At 40.8% G+C, this 26,800-nt stretch overlaps 1 protein-coding gene across 1 annotated transcript in view; it reads right to left on the bottom strand.

Annotated features, from left to right (window-relative positions):
• Positions 1-311: 311 nt before the first annotated feature.
• The window catches only part of MYO3B (myosin IIIB), a 434,070-nt gene continuing 407,581 nt past the window's right edge, over positions 312-26,800 (bottom strand). The window contains exons 33-36 of the mRNA XM_040475346.1: positions 6,115-6,221; positions 5,694-5,740; positions 4,700-4,876; positions 312-491 (exon numbers count right to left, since the gene is read on the bottom strand). Of these exons, the coding sequence (XP_040331280.1) occupies positions 4,738-4,876; positions 5,694-5,740; positions 6,115-6,221 (293 nt within the window). The 3' untranslated portion in view covers positions 312-491; positions 4,700-4,737. The remainder of the gene's footprint in view (positions 492-4,699; positions 4,877-5,693; positions 5,741-6,114; positions 6,222-26,800) is intronic.

Below are 26,800 nucleotides of genomic sequence, written 5' to 3'. Positions count from 1 at the left end.
CCTAACTATAAGAGGCAAAATTTAACTGTAGTGTTTAGGAATGCACATGAGTGGTAAAATTATCAAGAAAATCAAGGAGGTATTTACCAGCAGAATCATGAGAGTGCTTGTCTTTGGGAACATGGTGATTGGGAAGGGACAAGAGGGACACTTCTAGTGTGCTGACAATGGTCCACTGCATGCACAGATGTTTATACAGATGCTCACTTTCTGATAACTGACTGAATTGAGTCTTCTGATTTGTGCCCTTTTCTGTATTTGTATGACATTTAAACATAAAGAAAGTTAAAGGAAGTGGACGGAGGCATATCTTCAGATGAACCAAAATGTAAAAACAGCAGCTCAGAGCATGAACACCAAAGGTGCAGTTAAGTGAAACTGTTCTATTCCCAGAATGATTTCTATTTTGTCCAGGGTCAGTTATTTTGTTTGTCTTGACAATATCCTTCAGCCTGTTGGTTTTCTTCACATCAGGTATCCTCGCAGAGATACTATCAAAAGTCAATGACACATAAAAATAGATGTTTAATTGTATAAAGTTTAAAAGGTAATCAACAAAAATTTAAATATACAATTATAATCACTGGAAGAAGTAAGAGAGAAGGGAGATAAAACTGAAATAAGTGCACATCTTTCATAGAAGGAGAGAGTAAATGTTATCAATAATGATAAACCAAAGAAGATAGAAGTAAATTATCCATAGATACGATGGAAACCATTAGAAGAATTAGAAATAGTAAAAAATGGTTGACTCTGCGGGGAGGGACTAAGGTAGGGACAGGGAGATAATGTTTTCCATTATCAACCCTCTGGACTATGTGATTTTTGTTTTGTTTTGTCATGTGCATATTACCTTGAAAAATCTCATAAGACTTTTATGAGATTCCAGGTTGAATCCTTCTCATATACTTGATTTAAGAATTGCTTCTTGGGTTTGTGGCATTATGACTAGTCCAAGAATAACATCAACAATCTGTAGATGGTGTAGTTGGTTTTCTTGTTTGTTTGTTTGTTTGTTTTGTTTATTTATTTTGAGAGAGAGAGCAGGGGAGGGGCAGAGAGAGAGAGGGAGAGAGAGAATCCCAAGAGAATCAAGAGCTGGATGCTTAACTGACTGAGTCACCCAGGAGCCCTGTGAACCCTATTTCTAAAGTAATGTTAGGAGTTATAGCTTGGCAATGACTAATTAGTGTAGAGCTTCAAAATCATCATTTTATAATTATTTCTGTTTCCTTTAAACTTATTTTTAGAAATATTTAATTAGAAACAAGGCAGGTATACAATTACATTGTACACAGAGAAATAGGAAGTTAGAAATATTTCTACTCAACAGTTCGAAAAATAGCTAAAGTATCAAATCAAAAGTAGATAAGTCAATGATAAAAGTAAAATTTCCAAAACAGGATATATGACCTCATACCAGTCAGAATGATGTGACAAGAAATAGCAAGTGTTGGTGCCTGGGTGGCTCAGTTGGTTGAGTGTCCAACTTTTCATTTCGGCTCAGGTCATGATCTCATGTTTAGGGAGATCGAGCCCAGAGTCAGGCTGTGCTGACAGCATGGATCCTGCTTGGGATTCTCTCTCTCTCCCTCTCTCTCTCTCCCTCTCTCTCTACCCCTCCCCTGTTCACAGGCACAAGCTCATTCTCTCTCTCAAAATAAATAAATATTAAAAAAAAAAAAAAAGAAACAGCAAGTGTTGGCAAGGATGAGGAGCAAAGGGGATCCTCGTGTGCTGTTGCTGGGAATATAAACTGGTGCAAACGCTGTGGGAAAAAGTATGGAGGTTCCTTAAAATTAAAAATAGAAAATACTGTATGATCCAGTAATTCCACTACTGGGTATTTACCCAAAGAAAATGAAAACACTAATTCAAAAGATCTAGGCACCCCTATGTTTATTGCAGCATTATTTACAATCGCTAAGATATGAAAGCAACCTAAGCGGTCGTTGATAGATGGATAAAGAAGTAGTATATATATGCAATGGACTATTACTCAGTAATAACAAGGGATGAGATATTGTTATTTGTGACAACACGGATAGACCTGGAGGGTTATTATGCTATGTGAAGTAAGTCAGAGAAAGAGATACTGTGTGATTTCACTTACATGGGGAATCTAAGAAACAAAACAGATGCAAATGAACAAATAAACATACAAACAAAACCCAGAAACAGACTCATTGATATAGGAAAAAAAACTGGTAGCTGCCAAAGGGGAGTGGGGTGGGGAGGTGGGAGAAATAGTTGAAGGGGATTGAGAGATAACAGACTTCCAGTTTTAAATAACAAATCACGGGGCGCCTGGGTGGCACAGTCGGTTAAGCGTCCGACTTCAGCCAGGTCACGATCTCGCGGTCCGTGAGTTCGAGCCCCGCATCAGGCTCTGGGCTGATGGCCCGGAGCCTGGAGCCTGTTTCCGATTCTGTGTCTCCCTCTCTGTCTGCTCCTCCCCCGTTCATGCTCTGTCTCTCTCTGTCCCAAAAATAAATAAACGTTGAAAAAAAAAATTAAAAAAAAAAAAAAAAAACCCCAAAAAAACAAATCACCAGAGATGAAAACTTAAGTACAGTAAATTCAGTCAATAACAAGGTTGTATAGTGACAGATGGTAACTATGTTTATAGTGGTAAGCACTGCATGATACATAGAAGTGTTGAATCACTATATTGTGTACCTATACTATACTTCAAAACAAAAATATTTATATTAGAATAAATATTCTAGATATTTAAAATTTTTTTAACGTTTATTCATTTTTTTTATTTCTTATTAAATTTTTTTTAATGTTTATTTATTTTTGAGACAGAGAGACAGAGCATGAACAGGGGAGGGTCAGAGAGAGAGGGAGACACAGAATCCGAAGCAGGCTCCAGGCTCTGAGCTGTCAGCGCAGAGCCCGACGCAGGGCTTGAACTCACGGACCGTGAGATCATGACCTGAGCTGAAGGCGGACGCTTAACTGACTGAGCCACCCAGGCGCCCCTAACGTTTATTCATTTTTGAGAGAGAGCACGAGCGTGCAAGTGGTGGAGGGGCAGAGAGAGAGAGAGAGAGAGAGGGAGACACACAATCTGAAGCAGGCTCCAGGCTCTGAGCTGTCAGCACAGAGCCCAATGTGGGGCTTGAACTCACAAACCACGAGATCATGTCCTGAGCCACAGTCAGATGCTTAACTGACTCAGCCACCCAGGAGCCCCATATTCTAGATATTTTTTAAACAACAAAGTTCACTTGTGTTTCTTCTGCTCTGTCTGCATACCTTATAAACATTTCTTTGGGGTGAACATCTGAGAAAAAAAATCAAGGCTCATTTTTTTTTTTTAAAAAGTAAAGTTTAACTATTCAACTTTTCCTATATTTTTTCCTCGTAAAAAAAATTTCTGAGATCTTTAAATGCCTCCTTTAATTATTTTATCTCTGTAAAATGTGGGTATTAAAATTCTCCCCTTTATCACTCTGAAAACGATTTTTCTCTATTTCCTCCAGTTAATTTTTCTAAAAATCTGGGAACTCTCATTGTACTATCTGCCAAGTATTTTAAAGTAAAAAAAAAATGTTGAGAACATCTGTTCTAGAGAAAAGGTCTTGTAGGGTTTTTTTTTGTTTGTTTGTTTGTTTGTTTGTTTGTTTTACCTCACACAGCAATCTTACACATTGTTTTGCATAGAGGAGTTGCTCCAAAGCTGTTTGCTGTATTGAATCATATTGAGTATTATAATATATGGTATAACATTATTATAATAGGACTAGCCCAAACTGGAGTGAAAAAAATCAGAGTTTATGGTATAAGAAAAGTGATTAATCATGTGTAACAACAGAATTGAAATTTTCTTATCAGATACGTTAGTATAACTAAGTGAAGTCCCTCCATTCATTTAAGTGCATTACTGGATGTCCACTCTGTGCCAGGCACTACCCTAGGCTCTGTGCCCACAAAGATAGACAAGACAAGATCCTTCCTCTATAATCACTCACAGCCTAGTGGAGGTGGCCAACCAGAGACTGGGAAGTTACTAAACCACAGGACTTGGACTATGGCAGGTCCAAATTTTCTGTCCCTCTAACTCCTTTCTATTTACTGCTAAGGTGATGGGAGTAAAGAAGCAAAAGCTTTATCAGCATAATAATTAGCAAGAGAGGTGTCCATCTGCCTTACAGAAAGACTTAGGCTTGCCCCCTAAACACAAAAAATTATCCTGACCTAGGAGACCTTGAGTGCACTCCTTTAGGATGGGAGCACTCAGCAGTGGAACCCTGACTCTGGACAGATGCCTGGAGGGTCTCTCAGGAAGGAGGTGGATGCCAGGGAGAGGTGAGGTAGAAACAGAGTCCTGGATTTTCACAGGGGCAGATTTTGCATGGATGGACACAGCAGGAAAAATAAATGTCAGTATTCATGATTGGCTAATGGCAAGGTTGTCTGTTACCCCCCTAGATGTTGAGGTCTCCGTTACTCCCATGAATGATGGTTACTGCTATAGTGAAGATGTGCTCAGTGTCCCACAGCTATGAAAAATTGCCCCGCTCAGGCTGCACTGCAGATGTGGGGAGGGCAATGGAGGTATGAGAAAATGGTTGGGAATATGAAAATTGTTCAGTAAGGCTCAGACATGCACCATGTGTCCAAAGAAGCTGACCCGTTGCAGTGCTTTCTTATGAAATGACAATCAGTCAACTACCATGATTGTTCTTACCCTCTGCAGATTTGGGGGTGGGGGGCAGGAAGTACAGCTCAGTGCTGAGCAGAAGATGCTCCTTTTGAGGATGAGGAATAAAAGAAAGGGCAGGCTGGGTTGTCTTCCTCAGGAACGGAGTCCACAGGTGACAAAGATTTATAGTACTCATCTTCCCCATCAAGCACTTTGATTTGGCTGCAACAAAGAAAAGAGTTTTCAGGAAAAAGAGAAAACAAATGCCGCAGTCATCACCCAGGCAGCTAACAGTGCATGAGTACTGGGAACAGGGCTGGGGCTGGGTCCCACCCCTGGAAGGGAAGGACAACTTAGGGTACCTCAGCGTGACCCAGAACTCAGGAACTGACTCTGATCCACCAAGCCTTTGCCTCTGGGTCACAGACTGATAAAGGGCTGAATTTAGTGGCGTCTGGAGGCTGTGATCATATTACAACTTTTCTGTCTGAATTTACTTGTCTGTCCCTGTTTGGTTCCTAGATGAGAAAGTTCCCCTCTTGCCCTCCTCCAGTTCTCAAATTAGTACCAGTTAGCTATGTCACTGTATTCTCGGTCAAGATACTAACAATCAAATGGGCCACAAACTCTTTAATGTCCTGTGTCTAACCACAGGGGGAAATTTTCCTCTGTGTATCTTTAAGGCCCAGGGGTAGGGTGATGTGGGAAGTGGCCTGTTTGCACTGTGTGGAATGCTCTCATCTGTGAGAGAGTTTTATACAATCTCCTATGACTGCAATTAGGAGGAAACTACAATTTCCTGGGATAATTATGAGAAATAACATTTGCCTTTAGGTGGCAATTTCAGCCTTTTTGGACAGAATAGACCAAGTTTTATATAGCTGCTACTGTGAAAAGTAGTTTCCAGTGTCAATAATAGTGGTGATATCCCCATTTGCATATTTTTAGAAGCTCTTCTGGAAAGTTTTGCATTTTCTGTAATATCACAAAGGACCCCTTCTGTTTACAGTTGCTTAGAACTAAGAAGACAGATATTTACCCAAGTTTTCTTGGCTTCCTTTTGCTCCCTTGATATTCTAGAGTTCCCTGTGGAGAGGGCCAAGAACACACAGTCAAAGCAAAGCAGCAAGTCGTTAATTTTTAATTCAAAGTGATTTTGTGTTGAATGCAAGCAGATGCTGATAATATCAGAAGTCACAGCATAATTTTTTTGATCAAAGGGCTCAAGTGAGCCTGATGAAGCATGCATCTTGCTCGTCTTTGATAAACCACATCAATTATTCACCGTGAAGGCAGACATCCTGACATGAAAGCAACAGATAAAGAGCCTAAGCACATGTTCAAGAAGAGAGCATAAGAGAGTGGGGGTGGGGCTGGAGGGGCTGGAACAGGTATTAATAACAGAATTATTAACTGGAAACAAAGCCAGTGAAACAGCTTTATGGCCACTTTGAACTCACATTTAACTGGTTATAGTACATGGTGTCCTCAGGGCTACTCAACATTTTGGGCTGCTGACATCTTCGGCGAGGTGTTCGCTGCTTCTGTACAAGACCATTTTCTGAAACTGCAACAAGACAGCAAAACTTTACTGTAAACCATCTGAGGTATTGGGAAAATTAGGTAAAAATCGCTCTTCACATAAATGCACTTAGTAGAAACTGTGTCTCATTTTAATGGGCATGTTAGAGCTCTGCTAATATTGGCAGAAATGTCATCCTAAAACACATACACACACATAGGAATTGCTAAGTGTAAACAAGGACCACTGTCTGTAACTTTGCCTTCATCTCTCTTATCTAAATCAGAAGTCAAGAGTGACAGAAAGCAAATTGGTTTGTCCATGCTGGTGAAGTAGAGGTTGGTGGCCAGCCTTTGTAGAGCACAGAGTCCTATCTTCATGGGATAACTCAGGACAATGAAGGCAATCCGGGATAGTTTGCACCACATCTTGCAGTGAGGGTTCAAAGACATCTGGAGCACACACCCTCTTGGGTAGATGAGAAGCAAACCTTTTGGTGGGATACGTTTCGGAGGGAAAATGGCTTGAGCTAGTATTTACTGAAATGCTTTGAACAATACCATTGATCCATGCAATCTCTGGAGATAGCGTAAAGGAGAAGGGGAAAAGATAATTGCATGATTTCACAGAGCAGCCTCTCCGTGTTAGCCCCGATTTCAGAACCCTGGACCAAGAGTGAACTGGAGTTTAAGAAACCACGTGTCCAATGAAGTCATGATTTATTTCCCTTCCAAGCAGATGATTTTTGTGGAATCTGCTGTCCTTTTGGCACTATATCTGAATCAGGATTTAGCAGTTTTAACTTCTTGCCAACACACACACACACACACACACACACACACACACACACATACACACACCCCAGAGCTGCCACACAATACTGTTTATGAATGTTACAGTCCAGAGAAGAGTTCTCACTTTCCTGGGCCGAGTGTGTATCATATTCATAAAACAGGGTTGTAGAATTGTACCTGGAATCATAGTTTCACTTCACTAGAGGTTCTTACTATTTAGGGAAACTCTGGGGGAATTTTCTAAGTGAAGAATGACTCAGCAAGAACCATTATGAATAGCAAATTATCAGTTTCCTAAGTATGAAGTTTCACACCTTTACTGTTCTTGAACTGGAACCTATCTATATTGGCCAAGACTGTTAGAACCATACAAGGATTTAGGAACTATTTATTCTAAATGCCTATTTTTTATTTTTTTTTTTGGAAAAGAAAACAGGCCCATGAACGTTGAATGACTCATCCCAGATGAAATGGGAGAGTGAGGACCTAACCCTAGACTCTTACCTCCCGTTCTGGAAGCATTCTTTTTAAAACTATAGCATACTGTCCTTCTTAACAAGAAACTTTTTTTGTAAGCTAAGATCTAAGTAAAAGTAAGCTCCATCGTGCTATGTTGCTTGCAGAAGGTTCTAGTAGCCATTAAAGATATCCCTGTACACATCTTCAGGAAGTCTGGGTAGAGGGCAGGACTCCAGTATCTTGGGCTGGCATCATCCTCAGAGTAGAAGGAATCCAGAATTGATATGGGTTCTTTCTGCTACTTCCAACATACCTACCGCCTGCTTGGTTTGTGAAGTCCATATGCTGTAATATGGTAGGACACAAGGTGCCCTGTCTCATCTCCTCTGATTTATAGATTAATGAACAGAAGTGTATAGAGTTAAAGTTGCTGGTGTGAACATGCACTAGAGATCTGACATCTATTCTCCCTTAGACTTCTTAACGTTATGGGAATTCCAACCTTGGAAACTCAAAAGACTGATCTTAAATAGTTTCTGAGTTCAGCTGGAGTTCAGCCCAGTTCAGCTGGACTTCATATAGTGTTTACATTTGATCAGAAACTTTTATTTATATTCTCAACTGGGGATACTTAATTTAAGATGTGGTTCTCAAATTTTGTTCTCGATGAATTTGCTATTCCATGGGTGGGTATTTTTTTCCTGATTTTTAGAACTTAGGAATTAAATTATTGGGCATAATTTTCACAATTTTAGCATTTCTCCCATAAATTAAAAAAAATCTGTCTGATGGTATCTATACTATACTAGAATCTAGTATAAGCTGGTGTCTGATTTAGCATTAAATTTTAATTTTAATTATTTTAACTTAAATATTTCCATGTCTCACAATGTTTTACAGAGTGCCATAACTTACAAGAGTTTTGCCATTGGAACAAATTTGAGTATCACTGGTATGTGATCAATAATAAGAAACCAAATAAATATTTGGGAAATGAATCATTATTTAATAAATGCTGTTGAGTGGGGCACCTGGATGGCTCTGTTGGTTAAACTTCCGACTTCAGCTCCTCAGATCATGATCTCACAGCTCATAGGTTTGAGCCCTGCATCAGGCTCTGTGCTGACAGTTCAGAGCCTGGAGCCTGCTTTGGATTCTGTGTCTCTCTCTCTCTCTCTCTCTGACCCTTCCCCCCTCACACTCTTGTTTCTCTCTCTCGAAAATAAATAAAATGTTAAAAAAAAAATGCTGTTGGAACAATTTGATAGTAATATACAAAAAGTATAACTTAAATATAGACCTTATAAGGTTTATCCTATATGTAAGGTACTTTGCTGGATATTGTGGGGAAAACAAAGAAAAATAAGACAAGGTCCCTGCCTTCAGTCTAGTAGACAGCATTGAGTCTTAAGAGGTTAAGTGACTTGTCATAAATTAGTGCTGCCAGGCTCAAGTTAGTGTTAAAAATTTTTTAAATCTTTTACTTTTCTCAATATGCTTTTTGATTCTTACAGGCCACAATAAATTCCAGATGAGTTATATAGTTAAACATTTTAAATATTCCTATAAAAACCTTAAAGGGAAATGAAATAGACTATTTTAACTGTGGAAGAAAATATTAATGACAAAGATGGGTCCAATTAGAGTAAAATATTCTGTATGATAGACATTAACAAAACTAAGATGAAAGGAAGTGCAATAGAAAGATAAAAACAAATTTATTTTTATTTATTTATTTTTTATTTTTTTTAATGTTTATTTATTTTTGAGACAGAGAGAGACAGAGCATGAACGGGGGAGGGTCAGAGAGAGGGAGACACAGAATCTGAAACAGGCTCCAGGCTCTGAGCTGGCAGCACAGAGCCCGACGCGGGGCTCAAACTCACGGACCGCGAGATCATGACCTGAGCCGAAGTCGGCCGCTCAACCGACTGAGCCACCCAGGCGCCCCTCATGTTTCTATTTTTATCTTATTTTGTAAAAGCTCTTAATATGTATTTTACACTCAATATATAAAACTACCAAGGCACCAACAAGGATAAATTTAAGGTATGCTGTTGATAGATGAAAATTCAAAATTCAGGAAAAGAAGCAAATATAAAACAGCATATAGGACATTGATGAAATCTAAATGTTTATGTACATTGAGAAGTTTTTTTTTTCCTTTAAAAATTAAAAAAAATCAATAAGGCATGTAGGGCAAAATTATTCTTTGATTCAGTAGACAAAGAAACTATAGCTAAGAAAGATAAATCTGGAAGTGGCAGAGTCGAAGCCACAACCCCTGTCTTTTGAGCCAATCAGTTTGCTTACAGGAGACATAAAACAATCTGGCAATTACCTAGTTCATTTGATTAGTTTATGTAGACAAAATAGGCAATTCAAGGTTGAAGGTAAACATTAGTATATGAGTTATTTGAAGACAATGTTAGTATTCTGAAAGTGGCCTATTCTTACTTCACATAAGCATTTGTAAACCAAGCCAAACTCTCCAGTTTGTAATCCTCTGGAGGCTACCTCCCCATAAAGCTTTTCGAAAGTATATCATGTCATGAGTACTGTTTAACATAGGTCTCTTTCCCCTTCAAGAATCCCTGCACCTTCTTTTCCCCTTGCACCTTTTGATTTCATATTTGAGACCCTGAACACACCTTTCTCTTCTGAGCTGACACAGAACTTTGTAATAAACAGGAGATATACCTGTCATAAAATGGAAGAAATGTAAATGACACCTCAGTGAGGAGCGCTGGGACAGGCATACTTCTCTCTCTAACCCCAAATCACCATACTCTGCGGCTGCACAACTGGCTGAGTCCTTAGTGAGAGACAAACAGCTGAATTCAGTTGATGGCTTCGTTACATAACTTCAAACAACTGGTTTGGAAATTTCATATTCCAGTTCTTTTTATCGAACATGCAGGTATATCCAAGCTAGAGTTGCCAGATCAAATACAGAACACCCAATTAAATTTGAATTTCAGATAAACAACCAATACTTTTTTTAATCTACTAAAATCCTGTGCGATATTCAGGACATACTTGTATTAAATTAAAAAGTGATCAGTTATTCATTTGAAATTCAAATCTAGCTGGGTGTTCTGTAGTTTTTGTTGTTGTTAAATCTGGCAACCCTAATTCACAAGCACAATTTCAAGTTGCAAACAAGGCGTTTTGTTCCCTCCTAGGGTCTCAGAGATGAAGAAGGAAACTATTTCCTCTGCTCTAATTGACTTGCTGAGTTACAGCTATTTTGGCTACAAATGCTCTTCTCTACACTGTCCCCTAACACTTAGGGTTTCACTTTTTATCACCCATTACAGATGTGCCATTCTGATCCATTTCCTAGCAGGATCGTAGTGAGGGAAGGACAACCACAGTGAAGGCAGGATGGGGCATACAGCCCAAATATTTCCCTGCTTAGTGGGGCAGTATGAACTCTGGGCCCCCATGGAATGGACAGGTAATGGGCAGGGTTCCTGGGAGGAGAGAGAGAGAGCACACCAGGAGAACCATGGCCATATGCACCCTTCCTGTGGGCCCTCAGCAGGCAGGAATATGTTCTGCGTGGCAAGACTGCCGATCTATCTGATTGCCATTTTGTGGATGAGCCTTTCCTAGGGTCATTTGCCAAGTAAAACATCTCCTTGAAGCAAATAGTGTTCAGTGTTCTAGATTTACAGATGGCAAATCCCATGTGGGGTTACTAGATATTTCCCTGAGGCACAAAACAGAATTAAGAGTTATGCAATTCATTTACAGACTTCTGTCAACTCTGCATAAAGGGAGGTACATCATTTCTGTGACCAAAATTCTCAGGGCAACTGGAGGTGACAGTAGCCTAGCTGTCAGCTGGATTCTCTTTCTCCTCAATGATAGCCGACCATGCTGCATGGCACCCCGGTGACACTTAATGTAACAGCTTCCAATGAGATGACTTGGCTTTTCTGGCTCTGTGCCTCTGCACTCACCATTTCATTTTTATGTATCAAATCTTGTTTTACAAAGTAGCTTTTTATTTATTTCATCTCATTTTGGGAAGGACAACTAACCCCAAAGAGATAACAAAAGCATGAGGAGATTAAGAGATCACATAGCACGTTAGAGACAAAGTCCAACTGAGAATTCAGGTTTCCGAATGTCCTCACCGATGATCATTTTCTTTACATTACACAAATTGTTCAGTTTTTAGAAATACTGGTACCCAGATCAGGACCTATGCATGGATGTTAAAAAAAAATCTCCTTGGATAGTTCTGATGTACAGCCAGGGTTGAGAGCCACTATACTAGACCATACTAAATCTTTCCTTAACAATAAGAACCACATCGGCAAAAAGCCTGCGATAATCTGCACTCCCTTAAAAACGCAGTCTAAGGAAGAATCTTCCCAATGTGTTGTAAACCACTTGCTCCTGATATACCCTGAGGCATAGGCTATTTCAGGGATGCTCAGAGTCTTGACAGGGAATAGGAGGGAAGATATTATGCCCTGGGAACTCAGATTTTCAAATTTAAGTCACGACACGGGGCTGATAAATCTCTGTGGTTCAGTCCCTTCCTTATATATCTAAGGGGTGTGAACCCAGGGAGCCTGGGCCCCTCTGCTGGTCTCCCTTCAGAGCCAGGGCTAGAACTCAGGTCTTTTGATTCAAAATCCCAAAGCCTAGGCCATGGCGTTTACTACAATGCTTGTTCTTTTACTGAGACATTCTTATAAGTTTTCACCTCACCATGTCTAACTTCAGGAGGGACTAAGGAATTCAGTGGGTTTTTGTAAAACATACGCACAACCAGAAAGAGAGATTTTCTCCTGGGGTGCATGTAATTCAGATCTTCCTTTCTAAGATGAAAGGAAAGCTACAAATTTTCCCAGTTGCCATGTTATGTCATGAACAATCTTCTTCAAAATTGCAGAATTGCTACAAAGAAAATATCCCTGAGTTAAATTAGTGCCTGTGGAAGATGGTGGAGTTATAAATTGTCTGTGTGGAATTTTCTCCTTACTCGTTAGGGAAGTAGTAATAACTTCCCCTAAAACTATTTTAGCTCAGGGCTTGGCATACATTTAACAAATAATGAATGAATAAATGAATGAATGAATAAATGAATGAATGAAATGGTGACCATTCACTACTCTTGTCAAGATTTATTCCATCTATGTGGCCCCCTCTTTGGTTCTGTCAATCAGGATATTATTGCCAAGGCTTCCAATAGGAAGAGGGATGTCCCTGTAATGTCCCTGCCTATCTTGGGACACCTCTGGGGAGACTAATCTACAAAGGAGGGAGATGAAGTCGGCCTCTTAAAAACAAAGTTGATTAGTATTTTTTTCCTTTAATATCCTTTCAATACTTTTCTAGGACTATGCATTCACTTTTCTTAATAAAAAATTCTGTCACTTATTTGCTACTGCTTTTTCCCCTTACTTAACAATAAAGTCATAAGTATTTTCCATGATATTAATCTACCTTAAAAATAGTATGCTTTGGGGCACCTGGGTGGCTCAGTCAGTTGAGCATCTGACTCTTGATTTCAGCTCAGGTCATGATCCCAGGGCAATGGAATCAAGTCCCAAGTTGAGCTTCAGGCTGAGCATGGAGCCTGCTTGGGATTCTCTCTCTCTGCCCCTCTCTTCTGCTTGTGCACACACACTTTCTCTCTCAAATAAAAATAAAAAACAAAAATAGTATATTCCATTTACAGTTATATCTTTTTAAGATTTGATTTTTTAAGTTACCTCTACACCCAACATGGGGCTCAAATTTGTAACCCTGAGATCAAGAGTCACATGCTCTATCAACTGAGCCAGCCAGGTGCCCCTAGAATTACATTTTTAAAGTAATAGATAAACATGATGTTCAAATAAATTAAGCAATGAAAAGTCCATATTTTTGCCCACCCCATGTTCCCTTCCCCTAAATAGTAGGAAATCCTGGAACAAGTTTTTTTGTCTTCCAGATTGGTCTAAATGGCATCATTTCTAATGGTTGTATGGTATTTTATTTAATGGGTGATATATGATAAACTTATATAATTTCCCATACTGGGCATGGAAGTTGATTCCAGTGTTTTTTGATAAGTAATGTTTTGAGGAACATCTCAGAATGTGATCTTTGATAATCCACATTGTTTTCTTGAGATAAATTCCTAGAGGTTGAATTACTGGCCAAAAAGTATACGTCTTAAAAAAAATTTTTTAATGTTAATTTATTTTTTGAGAGAGAGAGGGAGACAGAGTGTGAGCAGAGGAGGGGCAGAGAGAGAGGGAGACACAGAATCTGAAGCAGGCTCCAGGCTCTGAGCTGTCAGCACAGAGCATGATGTGGGACTCAAACTCACTACCAGTGAGATCATCATCTGAGCTGAAGTCGGACACTCAGTTGACTGAGCCACCCAGGTGCCCCAAGAGATTATACATTTCTAAAGGTCCTCACCAGCATGGGAGAGCATCTTTAAGAAAAAGTCTGATAATGCAATAGGTGAAAAATGGCACATCATTTGTGTTTGGATTTTCATTTCATTGATTACTTGAGCAGATGAGTGTCTGTCTTTTCCCCCTCCCCATGTTTATTACCAACAGTGTTTCAGGATTCCTCTTGCGCTGGAAGCAGCAACAAAGTTCATAGGTCCTGCCTGACCTAAAATGGGTGGAACAAGTTGTTGTCTGCCTGTTGTGATGGCATGATAGCTGAGAGTTCCCACTTGCTAACAGGTCTGGAGATGCCTCTTTTTAAAATTAGTCTGCTGTAGGAAAGCATTTCTCAAACTTCTGTCATCATCCACCTCTTAAACATTTTTTGCTATATTCAAGACACCTGTACTATTCTTCATGTAGTATTTTTAAAATAAAAAATTTTTTTTACTTAAATATATTTCTTTAAGAATGAAACTTTATTCACTGCTGTACTAAATAGAAAGCCAGGGTCATATGCCATAAATAGAAGTAAACCACAAAGTGGGGCGCCTGGGTGGCTCAGTCGGTTAAGCCTCTGACTTCAGCTCAGGTCATGATCTTGTGGTCAGTGACTTCGAGCCCTACATTAGGCTCTGTGCTGACAGCTCAGAGCCTGTTTCAGATTCTGTCTGTCTCTGTCTCTCTCTCTCTCTCTCTCTCTCTCTCTCTGCTCCTCCCCCTCTCGTACGCTGTCTCTTTCTCTCTCAAAAATAATAAACAGTAAGAAATTAAAAAAAAAAAGGAGTAAACATGAAGTAAATATAATGAAAACAGAACAGTACTGTCATGCGTGAGTTAGATTCTGTTTCCCACAGAATGTTCTGGGCTTCTTTAAAGGTTTGTTAAAAAGAGAGGAATTTAAGACATATTAATACAGCTACGATTTTCTCCTAAATATGAAGACTTTAAACTGAGAATTGATAAAGGAGTAGCTTTCTTTTACATGACTCCGTGTTATTTAAGGTCACGTCCACACACTATTTAAAACTGACCTGGAGATAACTAGAGGCCCATGTCCCACACTTTGGAGAAATAACAGTGTCGTGAAAGAAAAATAAAAACAGTGGGTTTAGAAAAACTGGAGTATGAATCCCACCTCCAGCACTTATTGGAGGTCTGAACCTGGTGATGACGATCACCCAGTCAAGGTTGTAGTGAAGATGACGGAAGATATATGCAGTGGGAAAACCTGGCAGACAAGGCAGAGCAGGGGTCCCTCAGGAGTCACCATAATTCTTGTTATATGAGAGTGGTCCTTGACCTTGGCTGCACATTAGCAGCATCTGAAGAATTTACAAAAAAATACAGATGCCTTGGCCTCATCCCTGGATGTCCTAATTCGGTTAGTCAGGGGTAGGACTCTGGCATCACTGCTTTTAAAAACAGCCCCACCACCTGTCCACTTCCAGATGATTTTAACTTGTAGCAGGGCTGGAAAACCTAACGACTTAACCCTTTCCTGAAAGCTTAGGTTGACTGTGCAGATTAGCTAGCTGCCATCTTAAAAAGCTGGCATCGGGTCAAAGAAGTTTCAGTTGGGCAGAAGAAATTCTGGGAAGGGGACGCAGCTCCAGTAGGGCTCCCAGCCTTGTCAGGTATTTGCTTTGTGCTGGAAGCTGCATCACATGGCTTGAGTTCCAAGTGGACACTAATTTCCCTGGGCGCTGGGAAAATCATTTCTCTTACTCCAAGAGGACAATTTTGCTGACCACGGGAACATTATCTCTGGTTTCCAGAGGTATGATGTCGCGCAGTGCTCTTCTGTAGGTTTCGGTATGAATGAATGACAAAGCTGAAAAGCCATTCTGACCTACTAAACTCCTTTTAAATCAATCATAAATGTAGGACAAGAACTCTGGGGTGTCAGGAGGGTTGGGACTAGTAAAAAAAAATGCTTGAAAGGCACAAGCTTAGCATCAGCAATGGGTTGCTATTGGTGTCTTTCCTTTTGTTTTACTTTGCATACTACTAACAATGTTTGCATCTTGTCCCATCTCTCTGCTTTTAGGAATTTTAAAACTGTTTATCTGAGGTCTCACAATATGCCCTTCCAGCCAGATGTCTTCATGTGGGGATGGCTGACTTCATCTGTACTGTCCCTGACAATGGCTGTTCCCTAACTTTGGCCTTGTGGGTAAGGGGGTAGGAATTAAGGCCAAAATGGCCACCCAAACTCTGCCCGGTAGAAAAGAGCATTAATTCAGCTTTTTCAAAAATGTCAACATGAAAAAAAATCTAAGACCTGGATCTGATGCTTAGCAGACCTACAATACCAGGCAGCAGGCTGGGAGATGTCATTTCTGGAGCTCCTAATGAGATGCAAATCACCTAGTGAACTACTCCGGAGCTGGGAAACAATGTCCTGGGTAAAAGCAGATAAAAATGGAATGAAAGAATGTCTTTGAAGATTGGAACGACATTTTAAATGCTTGAGGATATGGGACACCAGATAGTGCTGGTTTTAGTAAACTAATTGTGACTGGGTCTTTGATTCCTTGTGGCAGAGGATCCTGGGGCATTCATCCCCAGCTCTTTCTTGCTCTCTAAGTTGGAGACCTGGTCCCAGTTCTTGCTGTTAGTGTGCAAAGGGGAGGTCAGCTATCGTGAAACCAACACCGGACTTGGGGTCGGAAGGCCTGGGCATAGTTCAATTTCTGGAACTTACTGGTATGTGACCTGGGTGAATTGCTTCCTTTTCTGGCTGCCACATTTTATCTAACATAGTGATTTTTCGACAAAGGGTGGTGGTGCAGCACATCACACATGTTCTGTTATCCTTGAAGTCATACTCCTTCCCAGAATGTGAGTGCCTGTATGTAGTGAGAGATGAGCCTGATGAGACTTTCTTGTATGAAACCAGTGTGAAAGCAGGAAAAGAGAGAGAACCATTAGCCAAGAGGTTCTTTAAAGTCTCTTCCAACTTTAAGATGCTATGATTACAGAGTTCCAGCCACTCATCTTCAAAATGGACATAAATGCTGTTGACCCTATTGGCCTTGTTGGAATTTAAAGAAGACCAATCAAAATGCAATCAGGCTTTAGGGAGAAAACTTCTCCATCACTATACCAGAACTTCATCGTAATAGGATTCATTCAATTAAAGAGGAAGGCTGCACAAGGGGGTGTTCATCCAAACCCCTTTCTTGGTCACTTGGTTACTGATGGACTAAAAGACCACATTTAATCTCACCCAGCCTTCCCAGCTGTGAGCAAAAACTGTAATGTACAGGTGAATACTGTGCAGCTGTACAAACACTCACCCAGGTTCACAAATTCTAAAACCTTTTTTCATGTAGAGAGCAGTCATTAGTATGATTGACTTGGTTTGGGGGAGATTATATGCACAAATGATTGGCGTGTGTGCATGTGTGTATGTGCGTCACAGAGAGGGAGAGACAGAGAGAGAGGGAGGGAGGGAGAGAGACATTGTAAAGAACGTATATAATAGACCAAATGAAATGAAATGTGATTTTTGTTTGCATTAAACTAATGAGATGCAAAAGTGAAAGCAATGCAGTATTAGTGGTAAAAAATTAGATTACTCTGGTTCTTTCAGTTTTAATCTCCAAAAGCCAATAAAATAGGAAGTATCTGAGGGAAATAAAGTTCAAAAGAAAATAACTACATTGGGTTACTGTCCCATTTTATGCTTCACTTTGGAAAAAGTTGCCTTAGTACACTGTTAATTAAATTTGGTTCAACTATCCAGTACACCTTTAAGATTTATAAAAATAGTGAGAGACAAAGGTCTCAGTTCGCGCTCAGATTAAGAATTTAGACTGCAGTTCTTCCAGGTCATACAGAACTACTAAATTTCTTTGTCTTGTTTCTTACAATCTGATGTGAACTTAACAAAATCCATTATGGAAAGTATACACAGATGGATGACCTATCACACCCCCCTCTTCCCCTTTATTCTCATGGGAAGTGATCTTGTCATGAGGAGGTCATAAGAGACCTGAGTCTCTCCATGGGACTCAGAATCTCTCAACAAATTAATGTCATCAACCTTTTTTCCACTTAAATCCTACTTCTCTGAGTTCATTTGACCAGTATAGCTATAGGCACATTCTGGCATGTCACGAAAAAAAAATAAGCCAAGCTTAACAAAGTAAATACTTACAGCTATTATCAGCATAACTGAAAATAGGTATCTCTTGTGTTAGACAGTGATTTAGGCCTTGACAACAAAATTAATCACCAGGCTTGTCTGCAGTGATTTGTATACTGACACATTCAAGCTGACAGTTTCAGTGCAATTTAATTTTAAGTTTCCAAGCTAACATGTTTCAGGGGATCCATACCAGCAGTTCTCAACCCTTGGACCCTAAAGAAACACTCTTTCAGGGACTCTGTTATCTTGGCTTAGTCCAATAAAATATTCACGATCAGAAACCTGGTAGCATTTATCTGACAATATAGAGAGAATCATATGAACAGGAGCTCTCCACTGGAGTGATCTTGGACATCCGTGATGGTGCCGGGAAATGCGCCACTACCTCCGAAAGGGCGGGAGGTCCTGGCTGACTTGGCACCTTCCCACTTCCAGCTCTCACTGCCTCTCACCCTGCATGAGCTGGGAACCCAGCAGAGTGGGGTTAAATGGGCTGGGGAGCCAGTCCAGCTGGGGGTCATTAGCAATCAAGGACCAGCATTAAAAGGCAGCAGGAGACTAAGGGTCTCTGACAGGCTTGGCTCCATGTACCATCTGGAAAGAAAGAGGCTGTTGAAGCTGGATTTAAAAAAAAAAAAAAAAAAAAAAAAAAAAAGAACTTCATGGAGACCCCTTCTTGGAGATACAAACATGAACAGTGATGTTTTTCAAAGTGAGTCCATTGTTTTTGAGAGTTGGGCCAGGAAACCAAATTTTCAGGTCAATCTCTGGCCATAATGACAATTCACTGGTGCCTGGGTTGGGACCAGCCCAGGAATTCTAATGGTTTGATAATGGCTAGTAATCAGAACACCCATGCTGGATAATGAGGGAATGGGCATGTTTGTGAAGCCTAAAGTGTGGAGGCAGGCCTCATACCAAACACTTAGCGGAATTCTACACACTGTAGTACAATCTGTGACTAAAAAGAGAAAACCAGACAGCTTTACTTAGGGTGTGCCCAATATTGATTATTTAAGATGTAATTTTTGAAACAATGAAAATTTAAAAACAAGCTGGGACTCACTTTCTCAGGTCATTCTAAGACAATCTGTACAAAGAGGTGTTAGTCATAGACACCACATGTTGCATATACTTGGTCACTGACTTGAATTACATTATTCATTAAGTTGCTTCTCTTTTTTTCCTTTTATTTATTTATTTAACAAATTTGTTTAACATTTATTTAATTTTGAGAGAGAGAACAAGTAGGGGAGGGACAGAGAGAGAGAGAGAGAGAGAGAGGGAGACACAGAACCTGAAGGAGGCTCCGGGTTCTGAGCTGTCAGCACAGGGCTTGATGTGGGGCTTAACTCAGGAACCATGAGATCATGACCTGAGCCAAAGTCAGACGCTTAACCGACTGAGCCACCCAGGTGCCCCTCTTTTTTCCTTTTAGACTTTTGGGTGTCCCTCCTCCTTAGCTATAAATATGTAAAAAAGAAAAAAATATTTAAAATACAGTATTTTATTTCTTTTGATCATAGATTGTTAGACTTACAGAATAAAGACAAGTTACAATGTGATCTTTAAGATGTATTACAATACTAATTTAGAATGAGCTGCTAATCTCATTGTAAGAATCACTAATATCATATTATAGTTGAATTCATAAGAGGAATTTTCATTCTAGCTCATTATTGTGTACTTCTAACAGAAATCTTCAGAATACCTTTAGTTCTGATTACAAAGCAGCCAGAGCAAGGAAAAAGACTCAGGCTGTTTTTGTTTTTAGATGGTGAATATACTTTCCTGATATTGTTAAGAATGAATGGTAGCTGAAATTATCCTCATAAAGCCTTTGGCAAGGTCCTAGATGCCTAGTCTGCAGAAAAAGTAACCGGGAAGATCTAGGACACTGTACTCTCTCAGATTCAGGGGGGTGGGGGGTCAGATAACATTGGTTTCTGATTCAGATAGTGGACATCATTTGGAGAACAAATCAAGTGGTCAATGACCAACAGAAACATACAATTCTGAGAGTTGAATCTCATTTTTAATCATCCTATCCTAAACTTTGGATAAATTTATATCCATATTGGCCAGCCTGGCAGAGATAGTGTTTTAAACACATTTTTAAAGTTTATTTTTTTATTTTGAGAGAGAGCAAGAGTGTGAGCATGTGAGCGTGGGCATGGGAGGGGCAGAGAGAGAGGGAGAGAGAGAGAATCCCAAGAAGGCTCCACACTCAGTGCAGAGTCCAACACGGGGCTTGATCCCATGAACTGTGAGATCATGACCTGAGTCAAAATCAAGATTGGGACGCTTAACTGACTGAGCCACCCAGGCGACCCCAGAGATAGTTTTAATGAAAGCTCCAGTCACAAAAAACAGAGTTTAAAAAGATACATCCAAGTCCCCAGAGAGAGAACATTGCAAGCAAACGCATGGATGAATCTTGTTCTTAAGGTTCTGTAGTTAGGGTCATGCTAATTTTGATAGTTCTTCTGAAAGCTTTTAGTTTTCCTAGGTATATAAGTGTGACTATGTGCATGTGACTTTTAAATAATGGAAACCCAGTACTGATTAGAGTTATGGGTCCCTGGGAATGGATATGGCAGGTTTCTTTTGAATAGTTTGACAAAAATACCCAAACCTGATGCCTACTGCCCAATCTCACACTAAAACTTCATAAAAGATTTATATGCTGATTTAGTATGGAAGACAGTTTTAACTTACTCAGGTTACCCACCTAAGAAGCAGAGAGTAGAACCCAGGATTCATTGGGCACCAAAGCCCGTGCCCCTTTTGTTATGGCCTATTGCTCCCCTACACTCTACTGGTGGGAGAGGTAGAAGAGTCAGGGGACTGAAGCGAGTGGGGAGAGCTTGAAATAGATGCAGAATGGAATGAGGGTGGGTCTTGGTCTGGGACTAGTATTTGGGGTATATTATAGGCCCAGCTAGTATTGGAGACGATTGTTTTGTGAGTGGTACAAGACTGCCTAGGCAGGTAGGCTTTTCAGCAATAACTCTTAGCAGTGCAAGTATAATGCAGAGGAAGAAGGATTAATCTGAAGCTTGGGTGTTCCACATGGTGGGTGGAAGGACCTAGTGTTTGTCAGAGTAACTGAACTCTAGTCTAGGCTGAAGCCAGCAGAACCTGGGAGACAGTGGAAGAACGGCTAAGGTAAGGGTGAGAGAGGTGGAAGGAGAGGCTGGGGTCCTATGGGGAGCGGCTCTTGATGGGTCAATGCAGCCATGGAAGTACATGCCTGGGTGGAAAATACATGAAGGTCATTGGCATGAAGGAGTAGGGAGCAGTAAAGTTTAGGAGATGGGTAGATGGGATGGCTGCGAAAAAAATCTCTCTAGTTGGTGGTGAGATTTGGGAATGGAGACGATGATAAATTAAACACTCACACATTCATTGAATGTGAAATGACCAGGATAAGGTCAGCAAACAACAGGAACAGAGGATGATTGAAGGGAGTATAGATAGCAATGGCAAGTTAGCAGGACATGGATGCCACCCCTGACCCCTCCCCCACCCCAAGATCTTGCTGATGGGGCTCCACTGAAGACTTCAGGGGAAATGGTGGCCCGCAGAATGGATAAGTCAGAGGAGAGGAAACCCAGGAAGCAGTGAGATAAGCAATGAGAGCATAGGGGACTAGAGTGGCCTAAGTTTTGGGCAGTAGCCAGTGGTAACCTGCATGCAAGGCAGGCTGGAGAAAGTCAGCCTAAGGTATCACATGGAATAACCTCTGTTGTGAAGTTCCATCAGTGCCAGTGTGAACTCAGATCCCTGGGCAGGCACGGAAGCTAAGTGCCAGCAGGCTAAATGGTTCAGTGCTCCAAACCACTGGTGCAATGTTATTTTCATGCTCCTGGAAAGTAAATACTGAGTATGGAAGTGAGATTAATAGAGTTTGATTTATTGCTGATAGACTAGTTGGTGGGAGTTTGAAAAAATGGGGGTGAGGGTAGAAGTCCAGGTGCATGGGGAGAGAGGCCAGACCTTGGCCTTTTCTTTCCCATTACCAGATTAATCTCCTCTGGCTGCCCTGAGTTGTGGCCCCTGGTCCCAACTGCTCTGTGGACTTCTACCCTTTGTAAAGTGAGAAGAAAGACATCAGGTGCTCATGTCATGCTCTGCTAAGAAAGGGTTGTGGTGTCCTTATGTATTATGGAAATTAACAATCTCTCTCACTCATTTCACAAACACGGGGTCTTCCTTGTCAACAGTGCCTGCCATACGTCTTGGTGCTGTGGGATGAGCTCAAATACCAGTTGTCATACTGTATCCAGAATCATGACTCCCTCGTAATCCCTGGCTCCATTGGTGAGTGTGGGTCAGCATGTCTTTTTCTCCCTGATGGTGAAATCTGTCCCTTATTGCTTATTCAATTCTATTCAGGGCCTATTCTGTGCCAGGCCCTGGGCATGTGGCAGTCAACAAAGATCTCTGCTCTCAAGGAACTCACCAGTTGGTGGTGGTGGGGGGGTGGTGGTGGTGGTGGAACATAATAAACAATAAGCATAATGAATAATATGGTATATGTTAGAAAGTTATGCAGATTGTTCACAACAAAATAATAGGGCAGGGCACATGACTAGTCCATTGTCCTTAAGGTCCCGAGCACTGGTACTGCTGGACTTCCTTTCCCAAGGTCTGATGACACCCCCACAAACCCTCAGATGCAAATACACACCATAGGTGACCCTCTCTCCTCCAAACTTCACCTGGCCATTCATATGATCTTCCTTGTAAAATTTTTGGTTCATGGCGGGGGAGGGTGGACCAAAGTTGTAGGAGCAGGTGACAGAGAAGATGATGCACTGGCATCTATGCTAACTGGCAGAAGTACCGCTTTGTAGGGAAGGAGTGGCTTAGTCAAGGCTTTCTTTCCTGTCCAGGTGTCCAGGGAAGGTGTCACCCAGGAACCCATGCTGTTACATGGGTGGGACTCAGTGCCCATGAGACCGGCCTCAAGATCCACTAGGATACTAACAACAACATATTTTTGTACTCTTCAAGAAGGATTGTTGGGCTAATGAGGAAATGAAATGAGATTCACAAAAACCAATTCATGAAATTTGAAATGTGTCCATTTTGATGGAGGCCCACAGAGGAAGAAAAAAAAAACCCTGCTTCAATCTCTACATTCTCTGTAGCAATGCAAAATAAGTCCATAGGCCCCTCATTGAAGTTACAGGGAGGGAGAATTTGACACGTTTCCTACAAACAAGGGAAGGTATATAGAAGTTAAATGTGCTACACCCAAGGTTACTATTTTCAAAGATTTATAAGATTTTCTTGCTGGTCTCTTCAGTGTGCCTTCTTTTATTTATTTTACTGAATGCAGTAGCAGGAGACTTTTCAATTCTGCCTTGTCCTCTCCCACCCCTAAAGAAGGGAACCCTCAAAGAGGAAATACTGAACTACTCCTGATTCCATTTCTGATCTGCAGAATTTTCATAGGTCCCAATGTCCTCGACACACCCATTTTGTGCAAATAAAGTTTTGCTGCAATAAATGTTATCCCGAGAGCAGGTTGATGGGGATTCCATTTTGCTAAGTGACTCTGGTCCTTGTCCTTAAAAAATAAACAAGCAACGCATAATCACTTAAGACATATCACTTGTTGATAGAACCTTTCTTTAAATAAGATTCCCCAATCATGGGTTAAATGCACTGCTTCTATGCAATGCTATGTAAGTAATTTTGAGACAGAATGCTTTTAATCAGCCAAATCTCTGCTTCATAAGGATCTAGGTGGTGCCTCGTCTAGTTGCCAACACGGCTGACCTGCTAATTCTACCCATTCCAGAACGTGGTTGTTTGTAGTCCCGATGAATTTGCCATGCTGTTAGCTGGGGTTAATCTGCGAGTCCTGCGTGAAGGTTAGTAAAGTGCAAGCCATGCTTATCCTGCTCCTAAAAGGCAAATAGACTCAGTGACTCTTTCTGACCTCCCGGATCTGCAGCTACTTGCTTCAGAGACTTTAGTCTCTTTTCTGTTATAATACAGCTTTGAAGAGTATATTTCCAACTCTGTCTCCTTGTACTGAGAATTATATAAACTGGCTTCACAATATATAAATTGCTCTATAATGAGAGCAGGCATCTCACATCAAAATATGCAATTCAGATTTTATCTACTACCAAAATGCAAAATTCTCAAGAGTGCTGAGTTATGAAATTATTCAAACACAGAAATTAGCATTTTAAAAGTTCTCAACTGATAAAAAAGAAAGTACTATACTCTGCTTCTTTTCTCTGTGTATAACTTGGTAATAGTAAGTAATAGGATATTTAGAGCCAATACATTCCATGAAGTAGAACGATACTTTAAGATGGGGCAAGAGGTAAAAAGAACATTTTAATTTACTTGACAGAGCTACCATAGCTGCAAGAAGGAATGTATGTAGGTGTCTCATTTCTGTTAGTCAAGACCCCCAGGGAATTTTGGTTTAGAACTTGATAGAAAATTACTGATCACCTGAGAAAGGGCAATAATTTTGTCAAAAGAAGTCAGACTTGCTGTAAAGTCACAGAGATCTCTGTCTTGGTCTCCCCTTCTGAAAATTAGCTACATTTAGCAACTGAACATGATGAATATAATGGAAAAAAAATTCTCCAGGTAGACGGTTTTGCCCCAACATCTCTTCCCCCCTGATTTGGTTAGAGAGGTTCCTCTTTCCTGTGGGGGACACCTTCGAGGTATTTGCATGTGGCTGATCTCCCCTCCTTTCTCTCATCTCCAAGTCAGGCTGAACATGTGGCCCAGGCCTGGCCCAGCAGAGATCCCCTTTCCCATCCACACTGATCCATTCGAGGGTGGGCACACAAACAAGGCAGGGCTGAAGTTCCTCTAAGAGATCTGAGATAAGGGCACTGGAAGAGAGAGTGTACACTTTGTCCCTTGGGACCATGAGATAGGATCAGGGCTGTCAGTGGCCATTTTACCAACACTGAAAACTAATAGTCCCAAATGGGTGAGAGATGGAGAGGGAGAGAGAGGAGGGAGGAAGGGAGAGAGTGGGGGTGGCGGGGGTGGGGGAGGCACAATGACATTGTTTGAATTCCAATAAATACGTTTTGGCCTAAGTTAGTTTGAGATGGGTTTCTGGTTCTCATATTTAAATGAGTCCTCCCATGCTTTTTACGAATGAGTAACTTACATAGTTATTGCCCTTCCTGATAATCATTAGCTTTGACACTCCACACCTGTACCCAGTGAGGAGCACACTGGGGTCTTTTGCCTAAGCCTCTCAGACAGGTCTAGTGTATCATGGATTGGTCATTAGGTCTTTTTGAGCCATTAAAAATTAGTATGTGGCGGGGCGCCTGGGTGGCGCAGTCGGTTAAGCGTCCGACTTCAGCCAGGTCACGATCTCGCGGTCCGTGAGTTCGAGCCCCGCGTCAGGCTCTGGGCTGATGGCTCGGAGCCTGGAGCCTGTTTCCGATTCTGTCTCCCTCTCTCTCTGCCCCTCCCCCGTTCATGCTCTGTCTCTCACTGTCCCAAAAATAAAAATAAACGTTGAAAAAAAAATTAGTATGTGGCTATTCATGAAGGAGTCCCCACTTGTATGGCGTGTGCGTGCACGGGTATGGCACTTCATTACTTTAATATTAGCTAGAGGTAAAACAAGCTAAGTGTGTCAGTGTAATTTGTGAGACATCCATTTCTTATTAATGAAGTAAACAGAGGCAATTGTGAGGAAGCATGAGTGAGGAACCCTGCAAGCACGTGGGCGATTTCCCACCTACATCAGACGAAACATGAAAGAGCAACTCTTAATTACAACCAAATATTAGCTCTGGCTCCTGGGAACTCATCATCCCATCTCAAGGTCTATATTTATGAAAATTTAAGCAATGTCTTAAAACATGTTAATTTGTTCTTTGTTTATTTCTTTCCCTGACAGATTAATTTATTCCAAGGGACTTTGGTTCTCAAGCGCTAATATATTGATCGGGCCCATGTACGACATAGCTAATAGCCTGGGGAGGAGATTTTGGTGGAAAACAAAAGTCTTTCTTGTACTTTTCCTTAGGTAATTAACTTTTTATTTGTGGGCCCTGGAATGCTTCCAGTTTCCTCTGGATTTGCATCTCTGACTTTCAGATCAATGGTTGATTTCATGAGAAAGAGGCTGGAAGCACTGAAAAAAAAATTACACTTCAGGCTTGAATGAGCCAGTCAGAGCACACTGAGGCCAGAAGAAAAGTTATGTGTTTTTTTCTACTGGGCCATATCTTTCTAAGAGCTTCCATGTGAAGGACATTTAGACAGTCATAAGAATCTGAAGTGTGAGAAATACTGTTTATCATTTATGGAAACTTCTCTTGGTGACTTTTGGATCCTTTAGTCTTGTATAATCCCACTGGAAACTCAAAGCAATGCCCACAAAGTACCATCCTTTTAATGTCTATTACTTGATGCTCAGTCATTTTGTAGCCCACAAAATGTACTGAGAAGTTGTGGAACTTACACACTATATGTATCTGTATCTTGCAGAAAGAGAGACTACATAGCAAGTAAGAAATGAAATTAGCCCAGAACCTATATGTTCCCAGACAACCTGATGCTTATAAGTATTCATATCATTAGACTAAGTAGAATAGAAAGCCTCTGGAAATACACCTGTCCCCCAAATTGGCAACTCCTTAAACATCCTTGGATTTTGTCGATAGGTAGTTTTAATGTTTTGAAAAATGTTTATTGATTTTTGAGAGAGAGAGACACACAGAGTGTGAGACAGGGAGGGGCAGAGAGAGAGGGAGATGCAAAATCTGAAGCAGGCTCTGGGCTCCGAGC

This window comes from Herpailurus yagouaroundi, unplaced genomic scaffold, assembly GCF_014898765.1.
Source record: "Herpailurus yagouaroundi ecotype Mexico unplaced genomic scaffold, PumYag 140, whole genome shotgun sequence".
Taxonomy (NCBI): domain Eukaryota; kingdom Metazoa; phylum Chordata; class Mammalia; order Carnivora; family Felidae; genus Herpailurus; species Herpailurus yagouaroundi.
This window is presented reverse-complemented; position numbering and strand designations above follow the sequence as displayed.